The sequence below is a fragment of the Corvus brachyrhynchos genome, unplaced genomic scaffold, assembly GCF_000691975.1.
Source record: "Corvus brachyrhynchos isolate BGI_N302 unplaced genomic scaffold, ASM69197v1 scaffold83, whole genome shotgun sequence".
Taxonomy (NCBI): domain Eukaryota; kingdom Metazoa; phylum Chordata; class Aves; order Passeriformes; family Corvidae; genus Corvus; species Corvus brachyrhynchos.
Genome location: NW_008238464.1, coordinates 7959063 through 7972138, shown reverse-complemented (window position 1 = coordinate 7972138; position 13076 = coordinate 7959063). Strand labels below are relative to the sequence as shown.

The window sequence follows — 13076 nt, the reverse complement described above, 5'->3', positions numbered from 1 at the left end:
CTCCGTGTCTCACATACCAAACGCGCCCGCCCCGGGCCGCGCTCTGCAGGATCCCAGCCTGCAGCCAGGGCTTCTCCCGCAGAGCAGCGCCGGGCCGGGAGCTGCTGCCGGGCGGGAATGGCAGCGTGCAGTGCTAGAACCGAAGTTTTCCTAACGCCGAACTTCAGTCAGTAATTGTTTCGTGCTATTGAGACAGGCTGTTCTTCATGGAAGATGCCCACCCACCGGATTCAGATGGGTTAAACTGATGGCATCACTCAAGTGCCAAAGCTTAAAGCATAAAACTTTTGCTTTTCAGCGGCTGAAAATAATTAACACAGCTTTTTCAGCCTTTCTGAATGTGGAATCTGCTGTATGTTTGAAGGGTCTTTTGGTGGCATTTTGGGTTTGGCTTTCTTTTTGACATTTTTTTGTTGTTGTTTCGTTTTGGCATTTTTTTGTAGGTAGAAAGAAACCACAACAGTTGCTTAAGATGGTTAATAACATATCAGAATACTGATTTGGTCACATAGGTTATATTGCAGTACCAGCTGAGAGGTCGTGCTTAACCAGCATGTGAAGGACAAGCTGCAGCTCTAAAATCTAAAGTAAAGCTTGCGTAATATTTCCATGTCTTCACTGGAAATGATATGTGTTTAAAAACTCTGCCCAGGCAAGACAAAACCTAAACCACAGGGTAACTCTTGGTTTGCATATGTGTCACATTCTCCTATTAATAAATAAATAAGTAAATGAATAAATGTAACTTTTAAAAAGTTTTGGTAATGCCAGTTGCACATATGAGAGATCCTGGTTTCTGTTAGATGAATTGAGGTCAGATTTTATATCTCAGCATATTTTGCTTCTCTAAGACAGAATGTTCTAACCTATGAGAAAGGGAAAATTCAGAGAAGAAAGGAGATGCAGGAAAAACATTCCATGTGTTTTTGAGGAGTTAATATGGAATGCTGAGTGTCTTGTATGCTTTAGTTGATTTGTGTATCATGATGAAACTCAAAAACATCTATCATAAAATAGGTTTCCAGAGCCATTCTTGAAACTCTAGACTTTGTGCATTGTTGTTTCTTATAAACTGTTAGAACAATCCTTGAGGTGCAGTTCAGGATCTAACATATTTTCAGTGCCAGCATTTTAAAGTAGAAGCTCTAGCTGCTCCCATTGGTGCCTATTATCTTTAATGTTGTCTTTCAACTTTATCTCCTGTTCTGCAGTAAATATTTAATGAAGGTAATACTTCTGTGTTTTAAAAAGTAGCAACATGTATTTTACGGAAAGTATAGGTAGGAAATAATCTAAACATCCTGGATATTGTAATCCTAGTTCTGCAATCCAGAGATTTACATGGCCTCATATTTTCAGCAGAAAAGCTCGGTATTGGATGAAATAGCTTTGGGTCCAGACCATGTGTTTGGTGCTTCTGCATCTCTTGTCAAGTAACCCAGCAACGTGCTTCTACACTGGTTTGTGCTTTCTTTCTGTCCCATTGTCTTTCTCCCAGTCTGTCATTCACTAAAAATGTTAATGTTGTTACACAGAAAATGATAATTAATTTCCCTTCTAATTTTGCAGTTAATTTTGGAACTTTTGATAGTATGTGTATTTGTTTAGTTAGTTCTTTTTAATTACTGAAAAGCTTAAAGGGAAGGATTATCAACATATGTAAAAATATATTTAGTAATTTTTTTCTTCTAAATCAGCATTTGCATTCCATTCCTGTGGGACCAACTAGAACAGAAGTAATCCAGTGGAGTCATGAGCTGCTTGTCAGATACAAGCTTCAGGGAATCTGTCTTTGATCAGCGTTGCGTGTTACAAGAAGTTTTTGCTGTGTGGAAGGAAAAATGGGAGGTTTTGTTTTGCCATTCTCCCTGTCAAAAATATTTATAGTTTTTATTTCTTCTTTGCAGAGATTCTGAAGGACCTGGATGATTACTATGAAAAATTTAAACGAGAGACAGATGCTGTGCAGAAGAGAAGAATGTTGCACTGCATACAGAGAGCCTTGATTCGAAGTCAGGAACTGGGGGACGAGAAGATCCAAATCGTCAGTCAGATGGTGGAGCTCGTTGAGAACAGAACAAGGCAAGTGGACAGCCACGTGGAACTGTTTGAGACTTGTCAAGAGACTAATGACACCACTGGAAACAGCGGGAAAGCCAGCCAGGATAAGTCGAAGAATGAGACAATCGCACAGGCTGAAAAGCCCAACAACAAGAGGTCGAGGAGGCAAAGGAATAATGAGAATCGAGAAAATGCCTCAAATAATCATGACCATGATGACATCACATCAGGAACACCAAAGGAGAAGAAAGCAAAAACATCCAAGAAGAAGAAACGATCCAAGGCTAAAGCAGAGCGGGAAGCTTCTCCCCCTGACCTTCCTATTGACCCTAACGAGCCAACATACTGCTTGTGCAACCAAGTCTCCTACGGAGAAATGATAGGATGTGATAATGATGAGTGCCCCATTGAATGGTTTCACTTTTCTTGTGTGGGACTCAACCATAAACCAAAGGGCAAATGGTACTGCCCCAAATGTAGAGGAGAAAACGAGAAAACTATGGACAAGGCATTGGAGAAATCTAAAAAAGAAAGGGCATACAATAGGTAGTTTGTAGACTTTTCATAATGAAGGAAAAACCCACCAAACCAGTGTATTTATTGTCAGTGTCGCCTTTGTTGAGGTGAAAGGGTTGTAAAATGTATATTTTTAAAGGAGGTTTAAAACTGAACCATTCCTGTTACAGGGATGGCAATAAGCAATTTTGGTTTTCATTTGGTAAGCTGTAACAAGAATGTGGTCTGTGGACCAATGTATTCCAAAAGTAAAATTATAAGAATATTCGGGTGTTACTTAAAAGATAAATTAATAATCTTCTTTATTTTCTTTTTTTTTTCCTTTTTTTCTTTTTTTTTTTTTTAGTGCTAGTAGCACTCTACCCATTAAAATTTTGACAAATATCTCTGAAATGTAATTTTATTTTCTTTAATAAAAAATGTTATTTACCTTTTGAGCAAAATGGTTAAATAGTTTAACCACCTGGCTGTATCTGAATAAAGCTGCAATACATTGCAAATGTAACTTCTTTTGGTGATATGCAAGAGCAAACAAAAGGAGAGTAAAATTTGGTTCCTGCTACAAAGTGTCAGTGTAACAGTTCAATAGCAAATGTTTAAATAGGCTTAGAGGATTATTTTTTAAAACAAAAAGTTAATGGTTAAATTTTAAACAACAAATATTTTATATGCTGGCCAGGTACCACAAAGGCCATTTTAAAATGATTGAATATGTTTTATATTTAACCGGGAAGTGGTTTAGCAATGAGACATAACATAAATGAAGCTTTATACTGTCACAGATAGTGGTGTAGCAATCTTTAATTTGTTTAAGTTGTATAAATGTACATTTTAAGTGGAGTTGCACTTACTGTATTATACTTGGAAATGCAGCCAAATGCCATTGTGTAATCAATGTGCATTTCCTGCTGTATGTATGAAAATTGTACAGATGTGATATTAAGAAATAAATGAAATGACTTTGACAGTTTGCTTCTTTAGCAATCTTGTTTAATGGTCATTCATATAGCTCAAAAAAATTAGAAGAAATTTGTCTTTAACCTCAGCAGCTCCAGCAAGCTGCTGCTGGGATGCCTGAAACTGTTGCAGTGGTAACCAAATTACAGTTCTGATAATGAATCTTCATAGAGCGTATGGCCAGCAAGGTCAGAGGAAAGCCAAAATAGCATTTAACTTTTCATTCAAATTCTCTCATTTTGTGCTTGCAGTTGCTTCCAGACCCATACATTTATCTGAAAATCAGTAGTACAGAGCTGGTCTTGTTCAATTCTTTTCATGCTTTTTCACTATGGATATAAATGACTCCATGTTTGTTATCAGGATCTTTTGGGTTTCTGCATTTTCAAAGTATTACTGCAGCTGTTCCAGGCCAGGCCTTTTTATTCTTCGTGGTCACCCCATACAAAAACACTTGCTGTGACCCAGGTGCTATGCCAGATATCCAGTCCTCTGTCCCTTGGATGGATAGTGAAGCTTGGTCAGGCTGTTTCTTTCACCAGCCGCCATTCTGGCTGAGCAGATTTCACCTCCCCGTCACCCTGCTGGCCTTTATCCAGGTGAGAAGGGAACAGGACCAGCAGTAGGAAGGCCATGGAAGTGCAGGTTGTTAAATCCAGTGGGTCAGGCAACAATCTTGCATAAAAACATGGGAGCCTGGGGTTGGTACTTTTTAGAACACAGCCTTCTCTCTGTATATTGGTGTTGTTTTGTTTCCTGAACAGTGAAATCATACCACTGAAATGATGCTTTACCCCCCATATATTCCAGAAGATCCTTCCGTTGGAAGTAGGGGTTTGGATCTAGCCAAATATGAGACAGCTGAAGGGGCTCAGTGTTTTCTAAAGAGGTACTGACAGGCGCTAAAATGCGCTGCATCATCTTGCATGGATATTCCCTGCCAGACAGACATGCTCACAGTGGCAAGTAGAAGTCCTGTTTTACTTCTAAATAGGTGGACTAAGTGTGCACATCTGCATTTGTGTTTCCAGTCCCTACAGACTGTCATGTTACACTGTGCCCGGTTTTCTACTCTCTTACCCTTCCTTCTTTTCTCTAAAGCCTTCTGGTTTTCCATTCTCCCTACACACTTACTGGTCTTTCCCACTCCTCCCTCCCTCCACCTGCTGTTGTTGTGGCTAATGCTGATGTTTCTGGTCTTTTCTGCTTCAGCTGTTCTGTCATCCTCCCACCAGCCTGTGCTGAGAACATCAATACAAAGCAGCAGGACTGTACTAGCAAAACCCCAGTGAAACTTTGTATAGGAACTAGTGCAGACATGGTTTCAAACCAAGCCTTTTCCACAAAATGTCTGCATTGATTCTGCAGGATATTTTGAATATGAAAAGCCAGAAGGAAACAACAAAAGTGCAAAAGAGGATGGTAAGAATGTTCAGCTAAAGATGGATCATACCTATACTGCCATTAAATATTTCCAGCTACCGCAGGCTGGCTCCCGTATGTGGTCTCCCGTATTTCAGTCTGTTGCTGAAGACAGCTGCTGATCTGTAAAGCAGCTTGGAGTTACATCCATTTCCACATTTTTTTCCCAGGCTTGTGTTACCTCCCCAACTCACCCTGTTACAGGCTGCAACAGTGTTCTGCTCCTTGGCCCTGAGGGCTGAGTGGACTGGCACGGGACAGTTTGACAGGTCTGGTTTCAGTCGATGGGCACGATTAGTAGGATGCAAGGGACTCTGCAGTGGCACTAAGCTCTTTGTCGATGGAAGTGGAGCCATCTCGTGTTATACTGACACACTGCCAAGTGCTGCGGACTGTGCAAACTTTGTTCTGGCTTTGGTACTTTGTCTAAAATGCTGCCTTAGTTATTCAGAGTGAATTTAATGGCCACAAGAAACTTCCATCTTTTGAGCCAATTTTTGTTATTTCTGAGTGACAGATCAGCTGCTTTGCAAGCTTCCTTATATTGGCCAGCAGAGTGATTTGGGGAGATCATCTGCAGGTTTGAGAAAATATGTGACTCTCTTGGTGACCCTTTCCCACTGGAGCTGCCAACAAAAGGTTTGAGTGAGGCTCTTCTAGGAGCTGAGCTAAGCTTCATCTCCATTTCCCACAGGTTAGTGAGCAGCTCTCAGGTGTTGTAGCAGTAATGCAAAGTATAAAAATCATCAGGCGTTTGCTGAGGAGGAAGTCACAGCAGCAGGAGTCACAAACCTGTTAAACTTCTCACTGAAATCATCGTTCAGGCAGCTGTAACTGCTGCTCCTCTGTGTGGTAGGTGTAGCAGGTATGTCTGTGTTGTGTTGCTGAACCCTTGAGCTGATGGTAAAGTCCTTCCAGCTACTGAAAAGTGCCAGTTCAACACTCAAGGGAGCTGACAGCAGACCTTGCCCCTGAGTCGTCCCTGTCCTTGGCAGCAGATTTGTTGTGCAGTGGGGCAGCTGGCAGTGCAGAGCTGGTGCCAGAGGCATGAGCTGGGAAGTAAAAGGCATCAGTCAGGGAGCCCTTTGGGTGCTATGTCAGTTCCAATTGCAAAATGTTCCCAACAAGTTGGAGAGAGAGCGAGAGAACCACTGCAAGCCTGAACCAGCAGAGCAGAGCATCAGTTTCAACAATTGTACCATCTGAAACCATCCCAATTAAGCAGAACTTCTGTCTCCACTGAACAGCAGCAACCTTTGCCGTGCATATCATTAGGTTTAAATAGGTTTCTTACTAATTAAGCACAGTTGCTGATAAACTGTATCCTAATTTCTTGGAGTGTGCAGAAAAAATACAATCAAATTGAACTGTTCCACTGTTTTAATTTTTCATAGGGTATTTTTAGTTAATCTTTTAAATTGTAATAATAATGAAAGAGATAAAAATACTGTAAACTGTTTCACAGAATATAATTTTAAAATTCTGTAAGAGAAATGCTTCAAATCAATATCTTTGTAGTGAAGTCTGTTGCTTTAGTTAGATTTATCATCATTCTCATGGGCTATTTGTTATATGTACCTAAAAGCCCCCCACCCTTGTGCAGGAATAGCTCAAAAGAGCTAATAATTTCTGCATATGAAAAGTAGTGCAAGCAAAAGTAGTGTGAGTATCAAAAGAGTAATGTGAGTACTGTAATGTCAAAAAATAATCAAGCTAATAATGGTCCATGCAGTTTCCTACCTTCCCAGCTGTTACTGAAATCCCAAATATAAAAAACAGGAGGAATGATACAGTAAGGAAGAGCAGCAAAGCAAATGTAGTATGCATAGGAAGTGCTGTAAACAGTAGTAAGGTTTTCTCCTGAGTTTAGGATTACATTTCCAAGATTACTTTTCCCAGTAGGCATTTATTTTTGTTGGTAGTCAAAAAAATTGAAGGAATCTCTGTCCTGTCTCAGAGCAGAAAAAGCTGCATTAGTGGCCAGGACAGTTGTGTGGGGGCTGGTGGTGCTCCCCAGTTGCAGGCAGGATTTGCAAGTTAAATTATTCCTTCAGTTCACTTTATAAACAGCTTGCCAATGGTGGAAGGAGAAGAAAGGTGGGTGATAACAAACTTTTAAAAACAGGTAACAGTATTTAAATTTCTCTTACTTGAGAATTGTGGGTTAATTTTGTGGCTTAAGATCCTGCATTGGGTCTGGCTGAGATGGAGCTCAGCCCTCACAGTGCTGTGCTTTTCATTGGGAGCTAGAAAGGAGCTGATAACACTCCAGTGTTCTGGCTGCTGCTGAGCAGAGCTGGCACAGCCTCAGTGCTGTCTCTCCAACATTCTGCCCCCACATCAGTAGGGTGGGAGTGGGCAAGATCTTGGGAGGGGACACAATTAGGCCAGCTGACCCAAACTGACCAAAGGGATATTCCATACCATATGACGTCTGCTTGGATATAAAAGCTAGGAAAAGGAGGAGGAAGTGGGGGACATTCGTTATTTGCAACATTTGCCTTCCAGAGCAGCTGCTACGTGTCCTGAAGCCCTGCTTCCTGGGAAGTGGCCGAACATCGCTTGCTGATGGGAAGTAGAGAATAAAATCTTTGGGCTTTTTTCCTCTGCTTGTGCATGCACAACCTTTCGCTTTTGCTTTGCTGACCTGCCTTATCGCAACCTACGAGCTGTTTTTCCCCCTTATTTTTCTCTCCCCTGACCAGCTGAGAAGGGGAAGTGATAGAGTGGCTTGGTGGGCACCTGGCATCCAGCCTGGGTCAACCCACCACAGTCCTTTTTACTGCCTGATGTGGGGTGAGAAAACAGCACCTATTGATATACATCACATGCTATGGTAATATTAGTTATCCAGTAGCAAGCTCCTGTGTGGAGCACAGTTTGTCAGCTGCACTGCTTATCTCTTTATTTTGCTGAGTTTGGGAACATGTTAATACAAACAACGGCTCTGTGCTTTTCCCTGGCATTGATGGCCTTGCTGTGCTGGGGGAGCTATCCTGTGGAGACAATGAGGGAATACATCTCTCTCTTCCTACCCGGAACTGATGCGGGTGCTTTCATTATGCAGGCTCCCGTGGTCCTTGTTCATCCTTACATGATCTGTTTAATTAGTACTGTAAGCATATCATGGGGTTTGTGGAATCTGATGTCTTGCTGGTGTATGAGAAAACAAATTTTGAGTGAGGTGATATCAAAATGTTCCCTGAAGAGGTCAGTTCCTGGGTGGCACGGTGCATGGAAGGATTTGGGCAGGTTCCTAGGGCAGTTATCACCTCCTGTTGCCTGGGACTTTACACCTGAGCAGGTGATCAACCCTGACAAACTGACCCATCAGCTGATAGAGGGGTGCCTTGCCCAACCCAGTGAAAACCAGCAGCTTCTCGCCCTGTGCTGGGGCCTGGCCTGTGCCTACCGAGCCGTAGTTCAGTACTCTCAGAGGACTGTGACTGAGGCAGGGACACAAACTGTGTTCGAGGACATGATGGTTGAGATAGGGACCCAGACCACAACAATTACTGTAACTGTGCCTGTAATGGAAAAGAAAAAGTGGACAAGGATAATTACAAGTCCTTATCATCAATTAGAAAGGGAGGAAGAAGAGGAAGAAAAAAAAGAAGAGGAAGAAGAAAAAGAAAAAGAAGAAAAAGAAGAAAAGGAAGAAGAAAAAAAAGAAGAGGAAGAAGAAAAAGAAGAAAAGGAAGAAGAAAAAGAAAAAGAAGATAAAGAAAAAGAAGAAAAGGAAGAAGAAAAAGGAGAAGAATCATCAGGGAAGGAAGGGTCTGATCAAGAAACCAGTCCTTCAACAAATAAATCAAAGAAAGGAGTGAAAGAATTCAAACAAGAAACAGAAATTATCCGGTCTCTGACATCATCAGAACTTCAAGACTTGCAGAAAAATTACAGTCGCCAGCCAGATGAGCGGATTTCAGCCTGGCTGCTTCGATGCTGGGATTATGGGGCTGATGGTCACCTACTGGTAGGTAGGGAAGCCCAACTGCTGGGATCCCTTGCTAGAGATTGGGGAATTGAAAGAGGAATTGGAAAAGAGACAGCAATTTGCAGTCTCTGGAGAAGACTCCTCTCAGGTGTGAAGGCAAGACATCCATTTAAGGAAGATCTTGTGAACTCCCCAGGAAAGTGGACCACTGCAGATGAAGGTATCCAGTACCTGAGAGAATTAGCAGTGCTGGAAATCATCTATAGTGATCTAAAAAATGATAACATCTCGAAAGATCCAGAGGATGTCCCTTGCACAATGGCCATGTGGAGGAAGGTAATTCAAAGTGCCCCTGCATCATATTCTAACAGCTTGGCAGCAATGTATTACCCAGAAATGGATACACCAACTGTAGAGAGAGTGTCTTTCTGGCTCCAAAACTTAGAAGAAACTCTTTGTACCTCCTCATCCCTACAGGCCAGCACCTCAGCTGTCAAGGGTAGTCCAAGAAATCAGTCTTCTCCTGCCCTCATCAGAGGGAAAGAGATCCCCAGACACATGACACGTGGTGCACTCTGGTTCTTTCTGTGTGATCAGGGGGAGGACATGAGGAAGTGGGATGGTGAACCTACCTTTAAGCTGGAAGCCCGTGCCCGTGAACTGAGAGAGAAGAGGGCTGTTACGAAGGGGCCACCCAAGAAAGTTGTGAGTTTACTTTCTGCAGATACAAGACAGCAATCAGCAACCTCCCAGACATAGAAGAACTGACATTACCTCTCTTGATCCTGGTGAGAAGACTTCTGGTCTGGCACTGCGAGGGTCAGACAGTGAATGCTCTAACCAGGAACAGGAATAGAGGGTCCCTCCCTTCTGCCAGGAGGAGGAAAGGGATGACTGAGTATATTGGATTTGATAGCCTGGCACATCAGACCCACAGAAGAATATAAAGCTTTGGTAGATACTGGTGCATAGTGTATGCTGGTGCCATTGGGGTTCAGAACCCATTTGGATCTCTGGAGTGATAGGAGATGCCAAGAATTGTCTGTTTTGGAGGCTGAAGGGAGCTTAAAAGGGGACAAGTGGGAAAAGTGCCCCATTGTGACTAGCCCAGAGGCTCCTTGTATCCTTGGAATTCACTGCCTCAGGAGAGGGTACTTCAAGGACCTAAAGGGGTACCAATGGCTTTTTGGTGTAGCTACAGTGAATACAGAGAAGATCAAACCGTTGTCCACCCCGCCTGGCCTCTTAGAACATCCCTTCCTCGTGGGATTGCTGCAAGGTGAAGAACAGCAGGTGCCAGTTGCTAAGACAGTGCACCAGCAGCAGTATCGCACCAACTGAGATTCCCTGGCTCCCATCCATGAGCTGATTCATCAACTGGAGAGCCAAGGAGCCAGCAGCAAGCCTCGATCACCTTGTAACAGTCCCATATGGCAGTGCAAAAGTCTGATGGAGAACGGAGGTTAGCATAGGCTATTGTGGCCTAAATGAAGTCAAAGCACCCCTGAGTGGTGCTGAATCAGACATGTTAGAACTCCAACTGTGGAGAGTGTCAAATAAACCTGGAATTGACTGCCCCAGGGGGTGGAAACACAATCCTATTATCTGTCATGGGTATATCACATTCCCTATCACCCACAAGCCTCTGTAAAGATTGAGAAGTATAATGAACTGCTGAAGACTATGTTGAGAGTGTTGGGCAATGGGGCATGGAAGCACTGGGATGCAAATTTAGCAGAAGCCACTTGGCTGGTTGACACTAGGGGATCTGCTAACCGCCCTGGTCCTGCCCAAGCTAAACCCATACACACTGTGGGAGGAGATAAGGTCCCTGTACTACACACAGGGAAGTGGCTGGGGAAGTCAGGGTGGATTGCTCCTCCCATGGGAAAAGGCAAACCCAGTCATGGGATTGTCTTTGCCCAAGGACCTGGGTGTACTTGGTGGGTGATGCGGGTGGATGGGGAGAGCTGGTGTCTGCCTCAGGGAGATTTGACCTTGGGGGAAAAATAATCTGTGGTGTGAGTTGTATGTTGCAGAAGGTAAAGCAGCAGGAGTGACATGAACTGGTGAAGAGTGAATTTTGCGGGGAGCGAGTGCGACAACAACCTGAGCCAGGCTGGTGTTGGTGCCCAGTGATCAAGTGTGCTGCTTCTCCTGTCCTGAGCACCCATCCTGAGGGAGAGGAATCCAAGTCATGGACTGTTTCTGAACATCTGGAGGGGCAGAGGAAGCCCGTGGAATGGGAAAATGATATGTACCTGTGAAAGGACTGGGGATAATAGTTAATGAAAATAAATGAAGTTGTATGTTGGGTATAAAGATGGTTTAAGGTTGTGGTTTAAGGTGTAAGTGTTGGTAAAAAGGGATTTCAGTAATGAGAAGTAAATACAGTGGAATAGTTAGAAGATTAAATTTTGTGGGATCTGAGTATGACACAAATGGTATGGGATAAGGGGTGGAGATTGTATTCAGTCTGGCTGAGATGGAGTTCATTTTCCCCATTGCATTGGGAGCTAGAAAGGAGCTGATAACACTCCAGTGTTTTGGCTGCTGCTGAGCAGAGCTGGCACAGCCTCAGTGCTGTCTCTCCAACATTCTGTCCCCCACATCAGTAGGCTGAGAGTGGGCAAGATCTTGGGAGGGGACACAACTAGGCCAGCTGACCCAAACTGACCAAAGGGATATTCCATACCATATGATGCCTACTCAGATATGAAAACTAAGAAAAGGAGGAGGAAGCGGGGGGCATTTGTTATTTACAACGTTTGCCTTCCAGAACAACCTGTACATATGAAGAAGCCCTGCTTCCTGGGAAGTGGCCGGACATCGCTTGCTGATGGGAAGTAGAGAATAAAATCTTTGGGGTTTTTGCATCTGCTTGTATGCACACCGCCTTTTATTTGGCTTTAGTAAACTGCCTTGTCTCAACCTATGAATGGTTTTCCATCTTATTTTCTCTCCCCTGTTCAGCTGAGAAGGGGGTGTGTGATAGAGTGGCTTGGTGGGCACACCTGGCATCCAGCCTGGGTCAATCCCCTACACACCCTTGAGAAGGACTGTTGGCTTTGCTGTCCTCTCCAATACCTTGATAGTTCAGGGTAACCATTTTAAAGAACTTGCATACTATACATGTAGTCACAGTAGATGACTCCTACAGATACTGCAGTAACAAAGAGTGTAAAATTAATCCCACCCAGATGGATGGACACTTTGCAGAAGCCAAAATTCTTTTCAGTTGTCAGGGTGAAAATCTAACCTCCATCCAAATTTTAGGAAACCAGTGATGTAGGGAGCAAAAGATGTGTCTGAAATGTCAGAATTCCTTGCAGTACAGTAATTTGAGTTTATATGTGCCTGTGCACTGAGTCTGTCCCCTTCAAAAAATGTTTCAAGGCAATTCCTCCATGTAGTCCTATGGACAGTAACAGTAACACCAACTTGTAAGCTGCTTTAAGTTATTGGTTTTATTTTCCATAGCTTACTTTAATAAGTCAGCCTTCTTCTGTGGCCATTAGCTGAGACTGAGGGCTGGAACACACTCTGTGGGGTCCACAGGGGATGCAGGCAGTAGGTGCCCTCATGATGGTGGTACATCTGTTGCCCACATTGATGCTGGCTGAACTGGACCTGAACTTCTGCTTGTGCTTCTTGCTCTGGGGAAAGGATCCTGATGCGAAGAATAGGGAGTTGACTCTTGCATTTGGCTTGCTGACAAGTGGGGCCCTAAAAGGTTGACATATCCCAAGCTCATAGCTCAGCATTAGGGAAAAAACCAAAACCAAAAAACCCCCAAAACCTTAAAATAAACTTGAATCCATTAAGTGAATAATGCAAAACGTGGGCAAGACAGATAGAATCACCTTTATGCTCTCACTTTGTGGAAGAATTAGTGCAATTTAGGTGGCTGTTGTCCCCTCAGTGGTATACATCCTGAATGCCCTCATCATACAATACACTCCACTAGTTCGACTTTTTTTTTTTCAAAATAAATCAAACTTGGAAGAAAAAAAAGGTATTTAGTGATAAGGATTAGAAATACAAGTGAATTGTGCGTAAATTATTCACCTGCACATAGAAAGGAATGTTTTGCAATGTTAATTAAAAGATATATATCAGGGGACTGTTCTTTCTGCCAGCCTCCTCTCTCCTTGAGATTTGTGTGGTTATGTCTGAAATAAAA

The 13076-nt window shown here is 43.0% G+C and overlaps 1 protein-coding gene across 2 annotated transcripts in view; it reads left to right on the top strand.

Moving 5' to 3' along the window:
• The window catches only part of ING1 (inhibitor of growth family member 1), a 6640-nt gene extending 3092 nt beyond the window's left edge, over nucleotides 1-3548 (top strand). The window contains exons 1-2 of one of the 2 annotated variants that reach the window (XM_017737153.1): nucleotides 7-1460; nucleotides 1908-3548. In XM_017737153.1, coding sequence (XP_017592642.1) covers nucleotides 1403-1460; nucleotides 1908-2611 — 762 coding nt within the window. In that variant the 5' untranslated portion in view covers nucleotides 7-1402 and the 3' untranslated portion in view covers nucleotides 2612-3548. Of the gene's footprint in view, nucleotides 1-6; nucleotides 1461-1907 lie in introns of those variants that run through there. The other variant, XM_008635871.2, reaches the window with a different exon arrangement.
• The last annotated feature ends 9528 nt before the right edge of the window (nucleotides 3549-13076 follow it).